This window comes from Protomyctophum bolini, assembly GCF_963924005.1.
Source record: "Protomyctophum bolini genome assembly, chromosome: 16".
NCBI lineage: Eukaryota > Metazoa > Chordata > Actinopteri > Myctophiformes > Myctophidae > Protomyctophum > Protomyctophum bolini.
In genome coordinates, this window is record NC_137877.1 from 29,026,561 (window position 1) to 29,041,012 (window position 14,452).

At 43.7% G+C, this 14,452-nt stretch overlaps 1 protein-coding gene across 9 annotated transcripts in view; it reads left to right on the forward strand.

Moving 5' to 3' along the window:
• Nucleotides 1-14,452, forward strand: part of LOC308331258 (bromodomain adjacent to zinc finger domain protein 2B-like) — a 67,962-nt gene that overhangs the window by 48,197 nt on the left and 5,313 nt on the right. For 4 of the 9 annotated variants that reach the window (XM_080786600.1, XM_080786594.1, XM_080786601.1 and 1 more), the window contains 19 exons: nucleotides 105-166; nucleotides 513-578; nucleotides 1,547-1,612; nucleotides 2,148-2,192; nucleotides 2,859-2,885; nucleotides 3,833-3,898; nucleotides 4,457-4,597; nucleotides 5,587-5,841; nucleotides 7,593-7,816; nucleotides 8,618-8,692; nucleotides 8,914-9,142; nucleotides 9,235-9,297; nucleotides 9,427-9,571; nucleotides 10,418-10,749; nucleotides 11,351-11,671; nucleotides 11,901-12,198; nucleotides 12,383-12,538; nucleotides 13,070-13,230; nucleotides 13,952-14,262. In XM_080786600.1, the coding sequence (XP_080642726.1) occupies nucleotides 105-166; nucleotides 513-578; nucleotides 1,547-1,612; nucleotides 2,148-2,192; nucleotides 2,859-2,885; nucleotides 3,833-3,898; nucleotides 4,457-4,597; nucleotides 5,587-5,841; nucleotides 7,593-7,816; nucleotides 8,618-8,692; nucleotides 8,914-9,142; nucleotides 9,235-9,297; nucleotides 9,427-9,571; nucleotides 10,418-10,749; nucleotides 11,351-11,671; nucleotides 11,901-12,198; nucleotides 12,383-12,538; nucleotides 13,070-13,230; nucleotides 13,952-14,262 (3,043 nt within the window). The remainder of the gene's footprint in view (nucleotides 1-104; nucleotides 167-512; nucleotides 579-1,546; nucleotides 1,613-2,147; nucleotides 2,193-2,858; nucleotides 2,886-3,832; nucleotides 3,899-4,456; nucleotides 4,598-5,586; nucleotides 5,842-7,592; nucleotides 7,817-8,617; nucleotides 8,693-8,913; nucleotides 9,143-9,234; nucleotides 9,298-9,426; nucleotides 9,572-10,417; nucleotides 10,750-11,350; nucleotides 11,672-11,900; nucleotides 12,199-12,382; nucleotides 12,539-13,069; nucleotides 13,231-13,951; nucleotides 14,263-14,452) is intronic. The other 5 variants (XM_080786599.1, XM_080786602.1, XM_080786596.1 and 2 more) reach the window with 5 other exon arrangements.

A 14,452-nucleotide genomic window follows, 5' to 3' on the forward strand; every position in this document is an offset into this window, starting at 1 on the left:
GTTAGCCTTTGGCTTCTAATCGGACCTTCACTTATCTATCCTTATCACTTATAATCCTGACCACATTCTGTATAACAGAAGCTTAATTGATTTGTGTCTTCTAGCAATCATGGCTGCTGAAGAGAGGCGAAAAAAGAAGGAACACATGAAGATTTTCAAACAGCAAGTAAGGGTTTTTGTGGACCAAACTGCCTGCATTACTTGACAAGATTGTTTTTATCTGGCATCGACAAACAAATGGTATTCAGGGTACTGTATGTGCCCTCCAATGTGAAATAATTTAAAGCACAGTTGAGTTGCTTTGAAATTCTAAAAGGAAGATGCTAACCTTCAAGATGCTGCACCTTCCTGATCTGCATAGAACCACTGCTTCTTCAACCCCCCCCCCCCCACACACACACACACACACACACACACACACGCACACACGCACACACACACTACTCCCCGCTCTATAACATGCATGACTTAAAAGTTAATTCATTTGATCTTGCTCTCATCCTTTTTACCAGGAGAAGATCAAGCGCATTCAGCAAATTCGTATGGAGAAAGAACTCCGTGCACAGCAAATTCTTGAGGTTGGTCCTGAAAGTTATTGCAGAAACATTCTGAAACACTTCCTTTCTGCTGTTGATGGGATTTTTATAAAGACCAACCAAAGGCTATTCCTAAATTATGGGGTTGCACTTTTGTCACGTTTGACAACTGTATGTGACTAATGCTTAATTGGGTTTCTACGAAAATGTCATTGAATATTAAAAGCTCCTCAGACCATGGTGTCGAACATAGAATATTGCCATTAAGTCAAAGGTGCCAGAGATGGATAGGTGAAATTGCTATTTTCTCTCCCCGCCACTAATGGAGGCTCTGAAGTATTTTAGCTTTTATAAATCAAATTTCAGTTGACACGCTTGGCAAGTGCCTCTTAACAGGATTTTATTGGGGTTATAATTACTGATAGAAATTGTTAAATTCATTCGGACTGCCTGTGCTGGTCTTGCGCCATAGCCATTTTGTCTTTTTAGCATTTAATGGGAGGAAATTATTATCTCATTGAACAAGATAGCAAGCATGTTATGTTTGACATTACAAGCTTAAGCCACTGGCTCATTTTAGCGTCTGTGATAGACTGCTGCTGTTCACAAGACAATACCAATACTCCATAGTTATCTAAGAGGTAGATATACCGGTAACTTCTGTTACATAACTTTTTTTTTATTAAAAAAAGAAATGCTTTTTTCTTTCAGATTTGAATCAAAACCTGACCTCAAATACTTTAATCATGATTGCTTAAATTATTACTAATTCGATATTAATTAATTGCAATCTTTGCATTGCATAACCTTTGTATGAATAGGGGCTACATTACTTTGAGGAAGCTATATAACTGCTTTCACTATAGTACCGTGCACTGTATTCCGATGAAGTTCTTTGTAAAGGTTGCCTGGTTTTTGAATGCCCAGGTGTGTTGTGTTTTTGAATGAGACATGTCAAATGTGTCATGTGGTTGTGGTGCATGACCTGAAGACCTGTTTTGCATGCACAGGCAAAAAGGAAAAAGAAGGAAGAAGCAGTCAATGCCAAAATATTGGAGGCTGAGAAACGAAGCAAGGTTAGTTTAGATGTGCTTTAAGAATTAACTGTGAGTGTTGTGGCCCACTTTTGCCTCAAGCCATACACTACCTAACATAACAAAGCCCACTGCTCATTCCCAGTCAACTCGCATGATTCTCCCTTGTGCACCTGTCTGTACCCCCCCAACCCCCACACCCACCTTCTCCGCCCCTCATTGCCTCATTTAGGTGAATGTAAAGTAATGCTCATCGCTGCAGGGGACTGCTTCTCAATGCTAAGGAGAATTTCCACTGGCACCTAGTGCAGACCTTTTCCATGTTAATCAGTGTCATAAAAGCGGAGGCTGCATCCTCCGTGTGCCTTCTACGTGTCTCTGGAAAACGATGAGGCATTTCCATTTTCACATTAGCTCAATACCTTCCCAGGCTGTGTGCCTGTCAATCAGATTAGTGGGATTGTGCCTGTCTGTTGTAGAAGACGCAGAGAGAGCCCATCCGTTTGTGTCAGCTATTTATATAATGGAGATGTGAATATGTTTGGGTTTTTAATTGAGTTTAATCTCTTTCCTTAAGGAGAAGGAGATGCGGAGACAGCATGCTGTTATATTGAAGCACCAGGTAGGCATTTTGCTCTCAGATCTGTACAGTACAGGGCACTTTCACATGCTATTCTTCTTTAATCTCTTGGAGAAAGGGTTCCAATGACCACAATCTGTTGTAGCCTAATTGATTAACAACTGCATTGTACCCTGTCAAATGAAATGTCAAATTATTCTTTTTATTATTACTTATTTTGATTCTGATGGCTCTAGCTTGTTCTAGACCAGTGGTTCCCAAACTCTTTAGCCCATGACCCAAAAGAGAAATGTGATGTCTCCACGGAACTCAAACTTGTGAAAATAGCAGATCTACAAGCTCACAACGCAACGCTCCGCGCCACATTGTGAGCTTGTAGATCGTCTATTTTCACCACTTATTAAACATTTGTTTTCTAATTTATGGAATTGCTTTGATTTTTTTTAAATTTCTTCATGGAATTGCTGGGGAATCTTTTTTTTGGTTTTTATGTTTTGAAATAACTATTAAAAACAATGAATAAAGGGACCTATACAAATGTGTCTGTGACCCACAAATGGGTCCCGACCCAGTGTTTGGGAAACAGTGTTCTAGAGGTGTGGGTGGGCAGTTTCTTACAATCTTGGCTTTCTTGTGTGATTTTTATTTTATTTTCTTCCTTCTGTTTTTTTTTCTGTTTCATAATACTTTGACAACTCTCTTTACCAGGAGTTGGAGAGGCATAGACTAGATATGGTATGGGTATGTTTGTTTCTGTACATCTAACACTGCATCGTGAACTTTGTTGTGATAAATGGTTGTCATCATAGCAGCGCATCCAGTGTAGCATTGGCTGCAGTCACACTACATCCTCTTCTGCATGGCTTTTCCAGCACAAAGTGCAATGCATACATCTGCTCCATTTGTCTCTCAGAAAATACACATCCTTCATCTGCCTGAAATGATTTAAAAAAAAAAGCCTAGGCCCTTTCAGAAATCATTACTAGATGCAATGCCCTCTCATAGCCCAAAACACCTACCATCCATGCATTGTTTTTATTGGATTGATTATATATTAAGTTTTCGAATCAATTAGACATGCCATATGATAAACAAATTCCCTGCAGACACAGGCAGACAATAATCAGTTTACAGTTTTGTTCATGCCGACACTGATTTAAGGGACTCGCATCATTAAAATGTTACTTCCTCTCAATAGAAAAACAAAAAACAGACAGATGACTTTTTAAATACCGGTAATTACATTTTCATACTAAATAAAGTATGCTAATTTGAAAATAAACTCTTATATTTTTAAGTAACATTGATACTTTTTGCTTCTATCAGTAACACCTTAGATGATATATAACTAATAATTCTAGAAGCAGCTATAGAATGTCTGGCCTGCTTATTACCAACATGCTCAGATTACTCTAACGTTGAACTTATGCTTAGTGTGTTTTGACATTTCCCTTGTTACTACATGATGCCTTGCCACTTGCTTTTCGGTTGCCATCATACCACCCTCTGAACATTAACCACACTGTAATGTTTACAGCTTTGTATTTTGTAACTTTGTGACTGTGGCTTCCTGTCTGTTTTGCTTCTCTTGTGCACGCCATTGTGAGTCGTCTCCACATTAACAGCTATGCTCCTCTTACTGTCGGCCAGTGTTTGAACATGTTTGTGTGTGACTCCGTCAGGAGAGGGAGAGACGCCGGCAACACATGATGCTGATGAAGGCCATGGAGGCCCGTAAGAAAGTAGAGGTGTGTACTTTCCAACTCGGCCAAATCACCGTGAAACTATTGGCTCTTTTCCACTAGATAGAAGAACGAGTATTTCATGGGTTCTAGATTTGTTTCCATACACTATGGATCGGATTTCAGATAAGGTCCCCAGAACCTCAATTTCATGGGTTCTGGAAAATGTCAGGTTATGGAAGGTTACCCTTCGTAATTGAAAAGAGACATACATACTGTATGTGCCTCTGCCTATCCACTGTTAACCCTTTTTTGTCACATGAACCCTAGCGTCCTTATTCTGGGCATGTCATAATAGGCAAACATTCATTTAAAATGGCGCAGCTACAAGCTCATCTGCTGTTTTCTTTATTTGACGTACAACCAAGTATATTGGGTTTGAGAGGTTAAACTATATGAAGTGTGAATAAAACTAAGAATTGTCCCCCATAGCAATTTTCTGTAAAAGCAATTCATAAGCAAGTCATAGTGCTCGGGTGAGTTGTAAAGACATAATCCTTAACACAATAGTCTGCAACGGTGCCGATAGTGCACTCTGTTAACTGGTCTGTTACTCGGCCCTAGGAGAGAGAGCGGCTGAAGCAGGAGAAGAAGGACGAGAAACGGTTAAATAAGGAGAGGAAATTGGAGCTTAGGAGGCTGGAGCTGGAAATTGCAAAGGAGCTGAAGAAGCCAAATGAAGACATGTGCTTAGCAGATCATAAGGTATTCACATTGTTATGGAAATGTGTAGGGAAATGGAAATGAGAAGGATATACAGTACCAGCTGACATCTGTAATGCACAGTATGGCTTTGTCCAACTAGCATCACCTAGAGAGAGAGAGAGAGCTTTCATCTTACATCTCTGCATATTGAAGAAAGTACCTGAAGTGTGTGAACAGCAAATATTTTGGTTTTGTGACTAAAATTGGCAATTAACATGAAATGCATCTGTGCTTAAAATGAAATGGGATACAGGTCTAAAGAGTGCCATCAAGTGGCTGATAATGCTATGACACCAACCAAAGTAATTGTACTCTACGTACAGTACACTGTACAGGTCGCGATATTTGGGTGAGTCCAAAAATCGGCCTGTGATTGGTTGTCGGTGGGGTAGGAAGCGCTCTGCTGTGTTCATCTTGACCGCACGCAAGTTTAAGCTAACTCTAACCTCACAATGTGGTGTTACTATGCCTAATAACCTTAACCTAACCTCACAAAAACTATGCCTAAACCTAACCTAAGCCTAACCTCACAAAAAATTCGTAGTAGTTGTTGGGGAAAAAATAGCATGGGTTCTGTGTCTGTATTGCAGGGTGAGTAAGTCCCGCAGGCCCACATGGGTGCTCATTACCAGCTACTACTACTAGTAGTAGCCGGCAGGGTAAAACAAGCGCTCCCTCCGGACTAGAAACCTACACAAACAATATTAGCGTACAGGTGACATGGCTGACATGGGGGTATAAATGACTTAGGTGAACCTGGCTGTCTGGGGGAATAAGCTCTCTAAGACTAAGATTGTATCCCTGGAGATTGCAACTTTTTTTCACATCTCACACCCATAAGCCTCAATGGCTTTCTAGTCTGTCACAAAGCACTTCTGCTATTGATCCACAAAGTTTATTTCTTTGTGAGCCTTCTGACAGTAGGTGCAGAGACGATTGAAGGGCCACTGCTGTTATTGCGACGTGCTTAAATCTTTGTCTCACCGTAGCCTCTGCCAGACTTGTCCCGCATTCCCGGCCTGCTGTTACCGGGAGCCGCCTTCTCCGACTGCTTAATGGTGATGCAGTTCCTGCGCAGCTTCGGCAAGGTGATCCGTTTGGACGTGAGTGCCCACGTGCCCAGCCTGAGCGTGCTGCAGGAGGGTCTGCTCAACATCGGGGACTGCACGGGCCAAGTGCAGGACCTGCTGGTCCGCATGCTCTCCGAGGCTGTGTGCGACCCAGGTTTGCCCCCTGGACACAGGGTAAGAGTCAACCGTTCCACTGATCATGATATCATTCAACATAATTCAGCAGCGTCTATCACATTAGTCTAGTAGCCAGCCCATAGAGCCCCATTGTGAACCCGGACATGTTGAGTACACCAAAGTTTTCTGTTAGAAATGTTTAGTATGGGTCCCCAGCATGTAGAAACTGCCGGATGCTACCTTGCATATGTTGAACAATTTTCATAATTGGCATAATATGTGACCATACCATTAACAACCTATAGAAGGCAAATTATTCAAAATTTCATCATGCTTTATGTAGCATGTGATGTTCAAACTAGGGGGTTTTCATGATGCTGAATCCATTCCAAGCATTAGTTTTGCAAAAAAACACTCATTGGGCTAAAAACGGCCAATGCTGTCATCACAAATTGATGATGTCAGCACATTGGGTGGGCTGCAAAACTAATGCTTGGAATGGATTCAGCATCATGAAAACCCCCTAGTTTGACACGTCACATGCTAGATAAAGCATGATGAAATTTTGAATACTATGCCTTCTATAGGTTGTTAAAGGAGAATTCCATGCTAGAATGCTTTCTTATCTTTCTTACCTTTCTTTGTAGTTGTTACGTCCCCACCAAAGAGGTCCAGGTGTTTTTTTGTGCAAAAACTCCTTATTGGCTATTTTCCCTACCATAAGCCCTCAATGAATTGCATTGCAGTGAATGGGAATTGAATGGGGCTATGGGGCGTTATGCTAGTTCGCTTATTTCCATCGAAAGAAGTAGTAAAGTGTGCCGCTTGGGATATTATTTACATTATGAAGAGAGGATATATACAAATAAATTATAATTTTGAGCGATGGAAATAAGCGAATTAGCACAACACCCCATAGCCCCATTCAATTCCCATTCAATTCAATGCAATTCATTTAGGGCTTATGGTAGGGGAAATAGCCAATAAGGAGCTTTTGCACAAAATAACACCTGGACCTCTTTGGTGGGTGGGGACGTAACAACTACAAAGAAAGGTAAGAAAGCCTTTTAGTATGGAATTCTCCTTTAATGGTATGGTCACATATTATGCCAATTATGAAAATTGCTCAACATATGCAAGGTAGCATCCGGCAGTTTCTACATGCTGGGGATCCATACTAAACATTTCTAACATAAAACCTTGGTGTACTCAACATGTCCGGGTTCATTTTTTGGCTACTAGGCTACATCTTGTGCATATTCGTGTTAAGTGTCGGCACAATATAAAGTGGTTCTAGAGTGCTCTGTACTGCAGTGTGCGCTGCAGTAGGGTGATTGAATTGAATTGTTATCAATATCTCTGTGGCTAAATGAAGAGGCTTATCTGTATTGGAGGGTATCAGTGTTTAGAGCTCTTAATGCGCCTCTGCAGTTTAAACCAGAATTTTTAATTTATCCCCAAAGCCATTTCTCCATGCTTTTCTGTAGGGCTTAGTCACGCCTTTACGTGACTTTCCATTATTTTCTTCAAGGAACCCAGCTGACTGCCTCCTATTACGCAGCCATGTACTGTACAGCACTTGGAAAGGGATTCTCCTCTGAAATGACAGGGTGCTCCGCCTGTCCCCTCTAAATGTTATTCTCCCCTCTAATCTGAGGGCTTACAGTTGGCCTATACACATTGGTTTTCTTAATTACCAATCTACTGATTTACTGAAACACGATGAAGCTGTGTTTGGGGGAGAAAAATAGGATTGAGGCTGTGTTTGGGGGGGGAATATATTTTGAAGGTATTTTCTCTTGTCTCAGACCAAGACGGCCTTAGGAGACCACCTGACTAACGTGGAGATTACCCGAGAGAATGTTTCTGAGATCCTGCAGATCTACATGGAGGAACATTGTGTGCACACAGACTTGGCTGACTTGGCCCTCAGCCTGAAGACTAAGGCATTCCAAGCTCATACGCCCTCACAGAAGGCCTCCATGTTGGCCTTCCTGGTCAATGAGCTCTGCTGCAGTAAAGCTGTAGTTAGGTGAGCGGCCTATGTGATGCTTAAAGCTGCCTGACGATTGCTGACCTGTACATATTATCCAGTGAAATGCGTTCACTGTGCCATTCATTATGCCCGATGCAAGCAAAGAGCACCAGAGTGTGAATCTGATTGAGGGGTCAGTACTGATGTGTTTTATTCATTGGGATTTAAATTTTTAATAATGTGCTACAAGCATCAAAAGGAATAGTATACTGTAAGTCATATTGATTCTTATGGACAATTTCACCATAGTTTTAATCTGTCATTCCTTTTCCATGTGGTCTCTTGGTACACTTTGAAACACATCTGCATCATGTCTGTGGGTCCTGAAGAAGTCTTACATTTATTTATATTTTCGAGAAGAAAAAGGAAAAATAATACCGTAAAGGCCAAGGTATTACATTGTACTACATTCACTTTTGAAAGGCCTTAAATATTTTGAGGTGATGTATTTTCAATCTGACTATCTGCCACGTGATAGCTATTAGCTAAGCTAGCAAACTGTGGCTTCATGGGTAACTGCAAATTCATTGATAAATTGTGTGTGTGTGTGTGTGTGTGTGTGTGTGTGTGTGTGTGTGTGTGTGTGTGTGTGTGTGTGTGTGTGTCTTCAATTTAATTCTACTGTACATGGCATTTGAATTTTCTTCAAAAAACAAAAACTGATATCTGTGGTGCACCTTCTTGCATAAGGCATAATCAAACCATAGTGTACATCTGTTTCAGCATTCTTTCCTTCCTATTTTCTCAACAGAATTGGTCATATTAATCATAATGTTGATGATGTCACCTTTCTTTCAGTGAGATTGACAAAAACATAGATCATATGACCAACTTAAGGAAAGACAAATGGTTCATTGAGGGCAAGCTTCGCAAGTGAGTATATATATAACTATTTTTTCCTTAATCAGTCCACTGCTCTCATCTTATTTAAGTTGAAGGCGGCCACAACTAGTCGATGTATCTCAAATAATCTGTTTAGGTTGGCGACATAAGGATAAATAGTATAACCAGTCTTTTATTGAACTGACTCAATGTAATGTGCCTCTATACGGTATCGTCCAACTCTCATTTTTCGTTCTGCTTTTGTCTCTGAGACTGAGGAGTGTCCATGCCAAAAAGACGGGGAAGAGGGACAGCAGTGGAGGTGGAGAGGACAGCCAGGCCCTCGGCACGCCCACTGCAGGACGCAAGCGCAAGAGGAAAGATGTGGACAGCGATGATGATGAGGACGAAGATGAGGACAGTGAGGACGAGGACGATGATGAAGACGAAGAAGAGGCCGGGGGGAAAAAAGGGAAGAAACCGGACGCCTGCGAAGAAGAGGTTAGTGAGGAGTGACCCTGACGTTGTTTGTTTTCTAGTAGTAAATGTCAGCCCGACCGCCGGCCTCACACTAATGAGATATTTTCATCCAGGACGACAGTGACCAGACAGCCAGCGTCGAGGAGCTGGAGAAGCAGATCGAGAAATCATCCAAGGTAATTACACCTGATAAGGTCGAGAGAAATAATAATAATTATTATTATTATTTTCTGTACAGTGTCATCTCTCTGCTAAATGAGGCACCCCCTTATTGTGTTGACATGCCCTACTGTATGTCTCCATAGCAACAAAGTCAGATCAGGCGCAAGCTGTTCGAGTCCTCTCAGCTTCTGCGCTCCATGGTGTATGGTCAGGACCGCTACAAGAGGCGCTACTGGGTCCTGCCGCAGTGTGGCGGTGTCTTCATCGAAGGCATGGGAAGCAGTGAAGGTGAGACCCTTGATGGTTCAAAATGGCAGATCGAGGTGTTTTGTTGTGATTTGTTGCTTCCATATCATTGATATTGTATGGAAGCAGGCATCAATCCTGCACCAAAGATTGTGGTATCGACTGCAGCTGGACGCAGGCGAGGAGAAAAAAAGTTTAGATTGTCTAAACTTTATGCAAATGAGAAGTATATTTCTTTGGCCGGCATCCAATCAGATGGACACACGAACACCAGCTTACCAACGAAGATAATCATGATCATTATTCACAGATGCATAAACAGCATAATGTTTCATTTTGGTATTTCTGTGTGCCAGCATTAAGTTTAACAGCCATGCTGGTATGAAATATACGCACAATTAATATTACCGTCAGCTGCTGGTTACCCATCTGTCAGAAAGTTCCATTGTTCTGTTTTGTATGACAAGCTGTTTATTTTAAACCCACCAGGAGCGGTCATATCTCTGAATTGGTACAGAGAAAAACTAAATAAAGCTTGGTGACGAGACGGATGTTATCTAGGGGGATTAACATTTAAACATGGCTTGCATTATAGTGACAGGCCTACCAGCGGCAAACGGTTAGCGTTTTTTGAGTGGTGCAACCACTCCAAGGAACAGCAATGTCCGTGTTCACTTATGTACCTATGTGGCCATGAGCACCAGTATATGACTATTAGTACCAGTCGGGGCGCTGTTTGCCAGAAACAGAGAGAGAGAGATAGTATTAGTGCTGCACTGTTGCCTGCTAATGAGAGAGAGAGAGAGAGGAGGAGGGGGGGAGAGGGGAGTTGCACCACTCAGTTCACATGGGTGTGATTTTTGTTAACTGATGTGATTTTCGTCGCAGGGTCTGATGAGACGGAGAAAGAGCGTGAGAGACAGATGAGAACACATCAGGTGATGAAAGTCAAACGGGAGCCGCTGGAAGAAGAGGAGAAAGCAGTAGTTCCCCTGGCAGCACAGAGCCCAATCACAACGGGACAGAGAGACTGCCTCAACCTCTTCCTCCAGAAGCCTGGCTCTTTCTCCAAGCTCAGCAAACTTCTCGAGGTGGCCAAGATGTTCCCGGAATCGATCCAAGCCTCCACGCCTCCTCCCCCCGTCCCCGCCTCCGAGGCGATGCGCCCCTGCAGCCCTCCGCCCACCGCTGCTTCTTCTTCTTCCTCAGTGGTGGAAAAAGTACCCAATTATTTTACTCAAGTAAAAGTATCAATACTGCAATGTAGAAGTACTCCGTTACAAGTAAAAGTCCAAAATTATTGGCATCAAAATGTACTGAAAGCACAAAGTACTCATTATGCAGAATGTCCTGTTTCAAGTTTTCAAAATGTATAAAAATCCTTTGAAAATAGCAGATCTACAAGCTCACAATGAGGTACAGATCTACAAGCTCACAATGAGGTACAGATCTACAAGCTCACAATGAGGTACAGATCTACAAGCTCACAATGAGGTACAGATCTACAAGCTCACAATGCCGCAACGCATTGTGAGCCTGTTGATCGGCTTTTATCAAATGGTCGAAATGTAGGGCTGAAGTGGTTAATGTATGTTTTGTAATAATAATCGGGAATCTACAAAGTAAGTACCAACTAAAAGTTACTAGTTAAATGTAGTGCAGTAAAAGTACAATATTTGGGTCTGATGTAGTGGAGTAAAAGTATTGGAATTTGGAAATACTCAAGTAAAGTACAAATACCTCAAAATTATACTTAAGTAAATGTACTTAGCTACTTTCCACCACTGTTCTTCCTCCTCCTCCTCCTCCTCCTCCTCCCAGCTGGGTCCGTCTCTCCTCGGCTCCTCCTACCTCAACACCGGCGCGGAGATGCAGCCGCCGCTCCCCAACGACCAGCTCTTCCGGGTGCTGACGGAGAAGACTGGCCACTGGTTCAGCCTGCTGCCTCGCTCTCCCTGCGACGAGTCCTCGGTCACCGCCGGCCCCACGCCTCCCCACCCTCCCACCTCCTCCCCACCTCCCCAGGCTGCCCACACTTCCAGGCCGATGTCACCCTCCTCCTCTGTCTCCCCTAATCCCCTAGTCACAGCCGGCTCCGGAAACCATGCCGAGATCAATAACCTGCCGTTGTCCGCAGTTCAGGTTGGTAACAGCATCTCAATTGTATTCTCGATCGCTCAGGATTGTGTCCTGCTCTGAGATGTATATCATCCATCAGACAGGCTTAAATGACAAATTCCTTTACCATGATATTTTGACAAAGAAAAACTGATAAACTAATGTGCATTAGTTGGCGGTAGCATGTGTTTGTCAGTAGATCTATGTTGACGTATGCATGTAGTTCACCATACTGTGTATTCTCAATTTTCAGCAAGGTAAGTGTGGCGCTCATCAGACAGGACTGCCATTTTGTGGCTGGCCCAGTGGGGTGACAAGCGCCAACCTGACCTTCCCTGGCAGCCCTCTCTCTCCCATGCTGGCTCTGGCCTACCAGCATGCCGAGGGGAATGGGAGTGCAAGTGGCAACCAGTTCCTGGCTCCCAGTGTCTCCACCAGCAAGAGTGAGACCCCAGAACCCCCCAGTGACAAACCCTCTTCTGCCCCGTCTCCTGCTGCTGTGGAAGCAGCCAAGAACCAGGACTACACAAGTCCTCAGCCCATCCCTGAGGGTAAGCATGGTACAGTGCCAGCTCACACACACAGACTCAATATATACAATGCTCAGATGGTGTTATAATTGTAAAGACTGATGGTTAGAGATTATGAATATTACATGACTGTGTGTGTGTGTGTGTGTGTGTGTGTGTGTGTGTGTGTGTGTGTGTGTGTGTGTGTGTGTGTGTGTGTGTGTAGAGATGCAGCGTGGCTGGTGGAAATTGTCAGAAATGGTGGAACTTCAGACTCTAGTCAAGGCCCTTCACAGCCGAGGCATCAGAGAGAAAGCTCTGCAGAAACAGATTCAGAAGCATATGGAGTACATGGCCCAGGCCTGTGCCAAAAACAAAGATGGTGAGCACTCTTCCACTCTGCTCTCCCTGCCGGGGATGGGGATGCAGACAACTTTGACAAGTTATGGTGCGGTGGAAAGGGGAACACACATGACAACCTCGGTGTCATAGATCTAATGGAAATATTAAATATTAAACGTGATGTCCTTTAATGTTTTTGACCAAACAAATATTGACAGATTGAGATGAAGCCTGGCATATACCAAGCATGCTGACTTGAACAAGTCCTAAAACTTCCAATAAATCCAATAAAAATCACACCCGTGTGAAGTGAGGGGCGCTCTTATCATCGTAAATCATCCATTCATTGTCAATGGGAATTTAACAAAAATACAGATTTGCTCGTCTACATATGGCATCAATTCTCCATTCATTGTCAATGGCATTTCATGTTTGTGTTAGGACAAAAATCTACACTACTTGCTGAATCTAGGAGGGGCTAGCGCCGCTCAAAGATAAAGCCTCCTAATAGTGTTATCATACTGTAATGCCAAGCCTGTCTAGACCCAGTCTGATGATGTCTTTTGCACAGTGGCCGTGATTGACGTGACGCGGCTGGAGGAACAGCAGGTGAGCGAGGAGACTGTGGCCCTCTGGTGTGTGGAGGAGCAGGCCATGGAGGTGGACATCGGCCTGCTGCAGCAAGTGGAGGAGCTGGAGAGGAGAGTCACCTCTGCCAGCCTGCAGGTCAAGGTACACTGACTGAAACCATTAGAGAGTTGACTAATCCTATATCACTAGTCCACTCCTTCCCAAACTGGTCAATTTGTGGGTCACGGACACATTTTTATGTGTGCGTGCGTGTGCGAAGTAACCGAGGGAGTTTGCGTGTGTGCGTGCACATGGTTCAAAATGGCAGATTGAGGTGTTTTGTTGTGATTTGTTGCTTCCATATCATTGATATTGTATGGAAGCAGGCATCAATCCTGCACCAAAGATTGTGGTATCGAGGACAGGATGCAGCCGTAGTAGCGGCAGCATTTCTGATATTTTTGCACGCACAATTGCCGGAACATTTCCATGCATTCTGAAACTTTGTTCGTCTAGTCTCGTCAACGAAAACCCACACACGTCTTCGTCATATTTTAGTCAACCAAGAGAGCTGTTTAGCTCGTCAGCATCAGTCTGGTCCTGAATCTTGTGTTTATTCCGTCAACGTCAGATATTTCGTACTGAAAAAAGGGCCGTTGATGTCGTCATTTACGTTATCGTCATGCCTGACGAAAACAACACTGCTTCAAACTCGGCGTGCGTATCGCCAAGTATCGCGTATCGCCAAGTAAATTGCGGTGCCCAGTGTAAAGTGGGCCAGAATGGTGGTTGTCCAGAACCGCCGGTCAGATTGATATGCCCATACTTGTATATGAAGATCCCTGATGTCATTGGTACTGATATGTCTCTGCTTGCCTCCAAGGGATGGATGCACCCCGAGCCCCAGTCGGAGAGGGAGGATCTCGTCTATCACGAACACAAACCCTTCTCCTCACTGGACGCGTTGCGCGAGGGCGAGCGAGGTGCCAGCCACGAGGAGCGTCCCGGTGGCGTCGTGCGTCGCCCAAACAACCCCCTCGATATCGCCGTCACTCGGCTGTCCGAGCTGGAGAGGAACATCGAGCGAAGGTACCTGAAGATTCCATTAAGTACCACCATTCAGATCAGACTGGACCATGTGGGTACGGTCACTATGCCCGCATCTGCACCAGCCTGTAGTGGTGATTGTGAAGGGTAGGTCATCTCACACTCATTCCTACGACAACTTTCTCTCCGTGCTTCCTCTGCTTCACCACGGGGCCTCCACGGTGTTCTGCACCCCTTTCACTATATGTGCATTGTCATCGAGGTGCCCTTTCCCCTCAATTATCACCTGCTGAAGTGACCGTGCTTGTGTCTGGATCAAAAGTGGTGTTTAACTGCA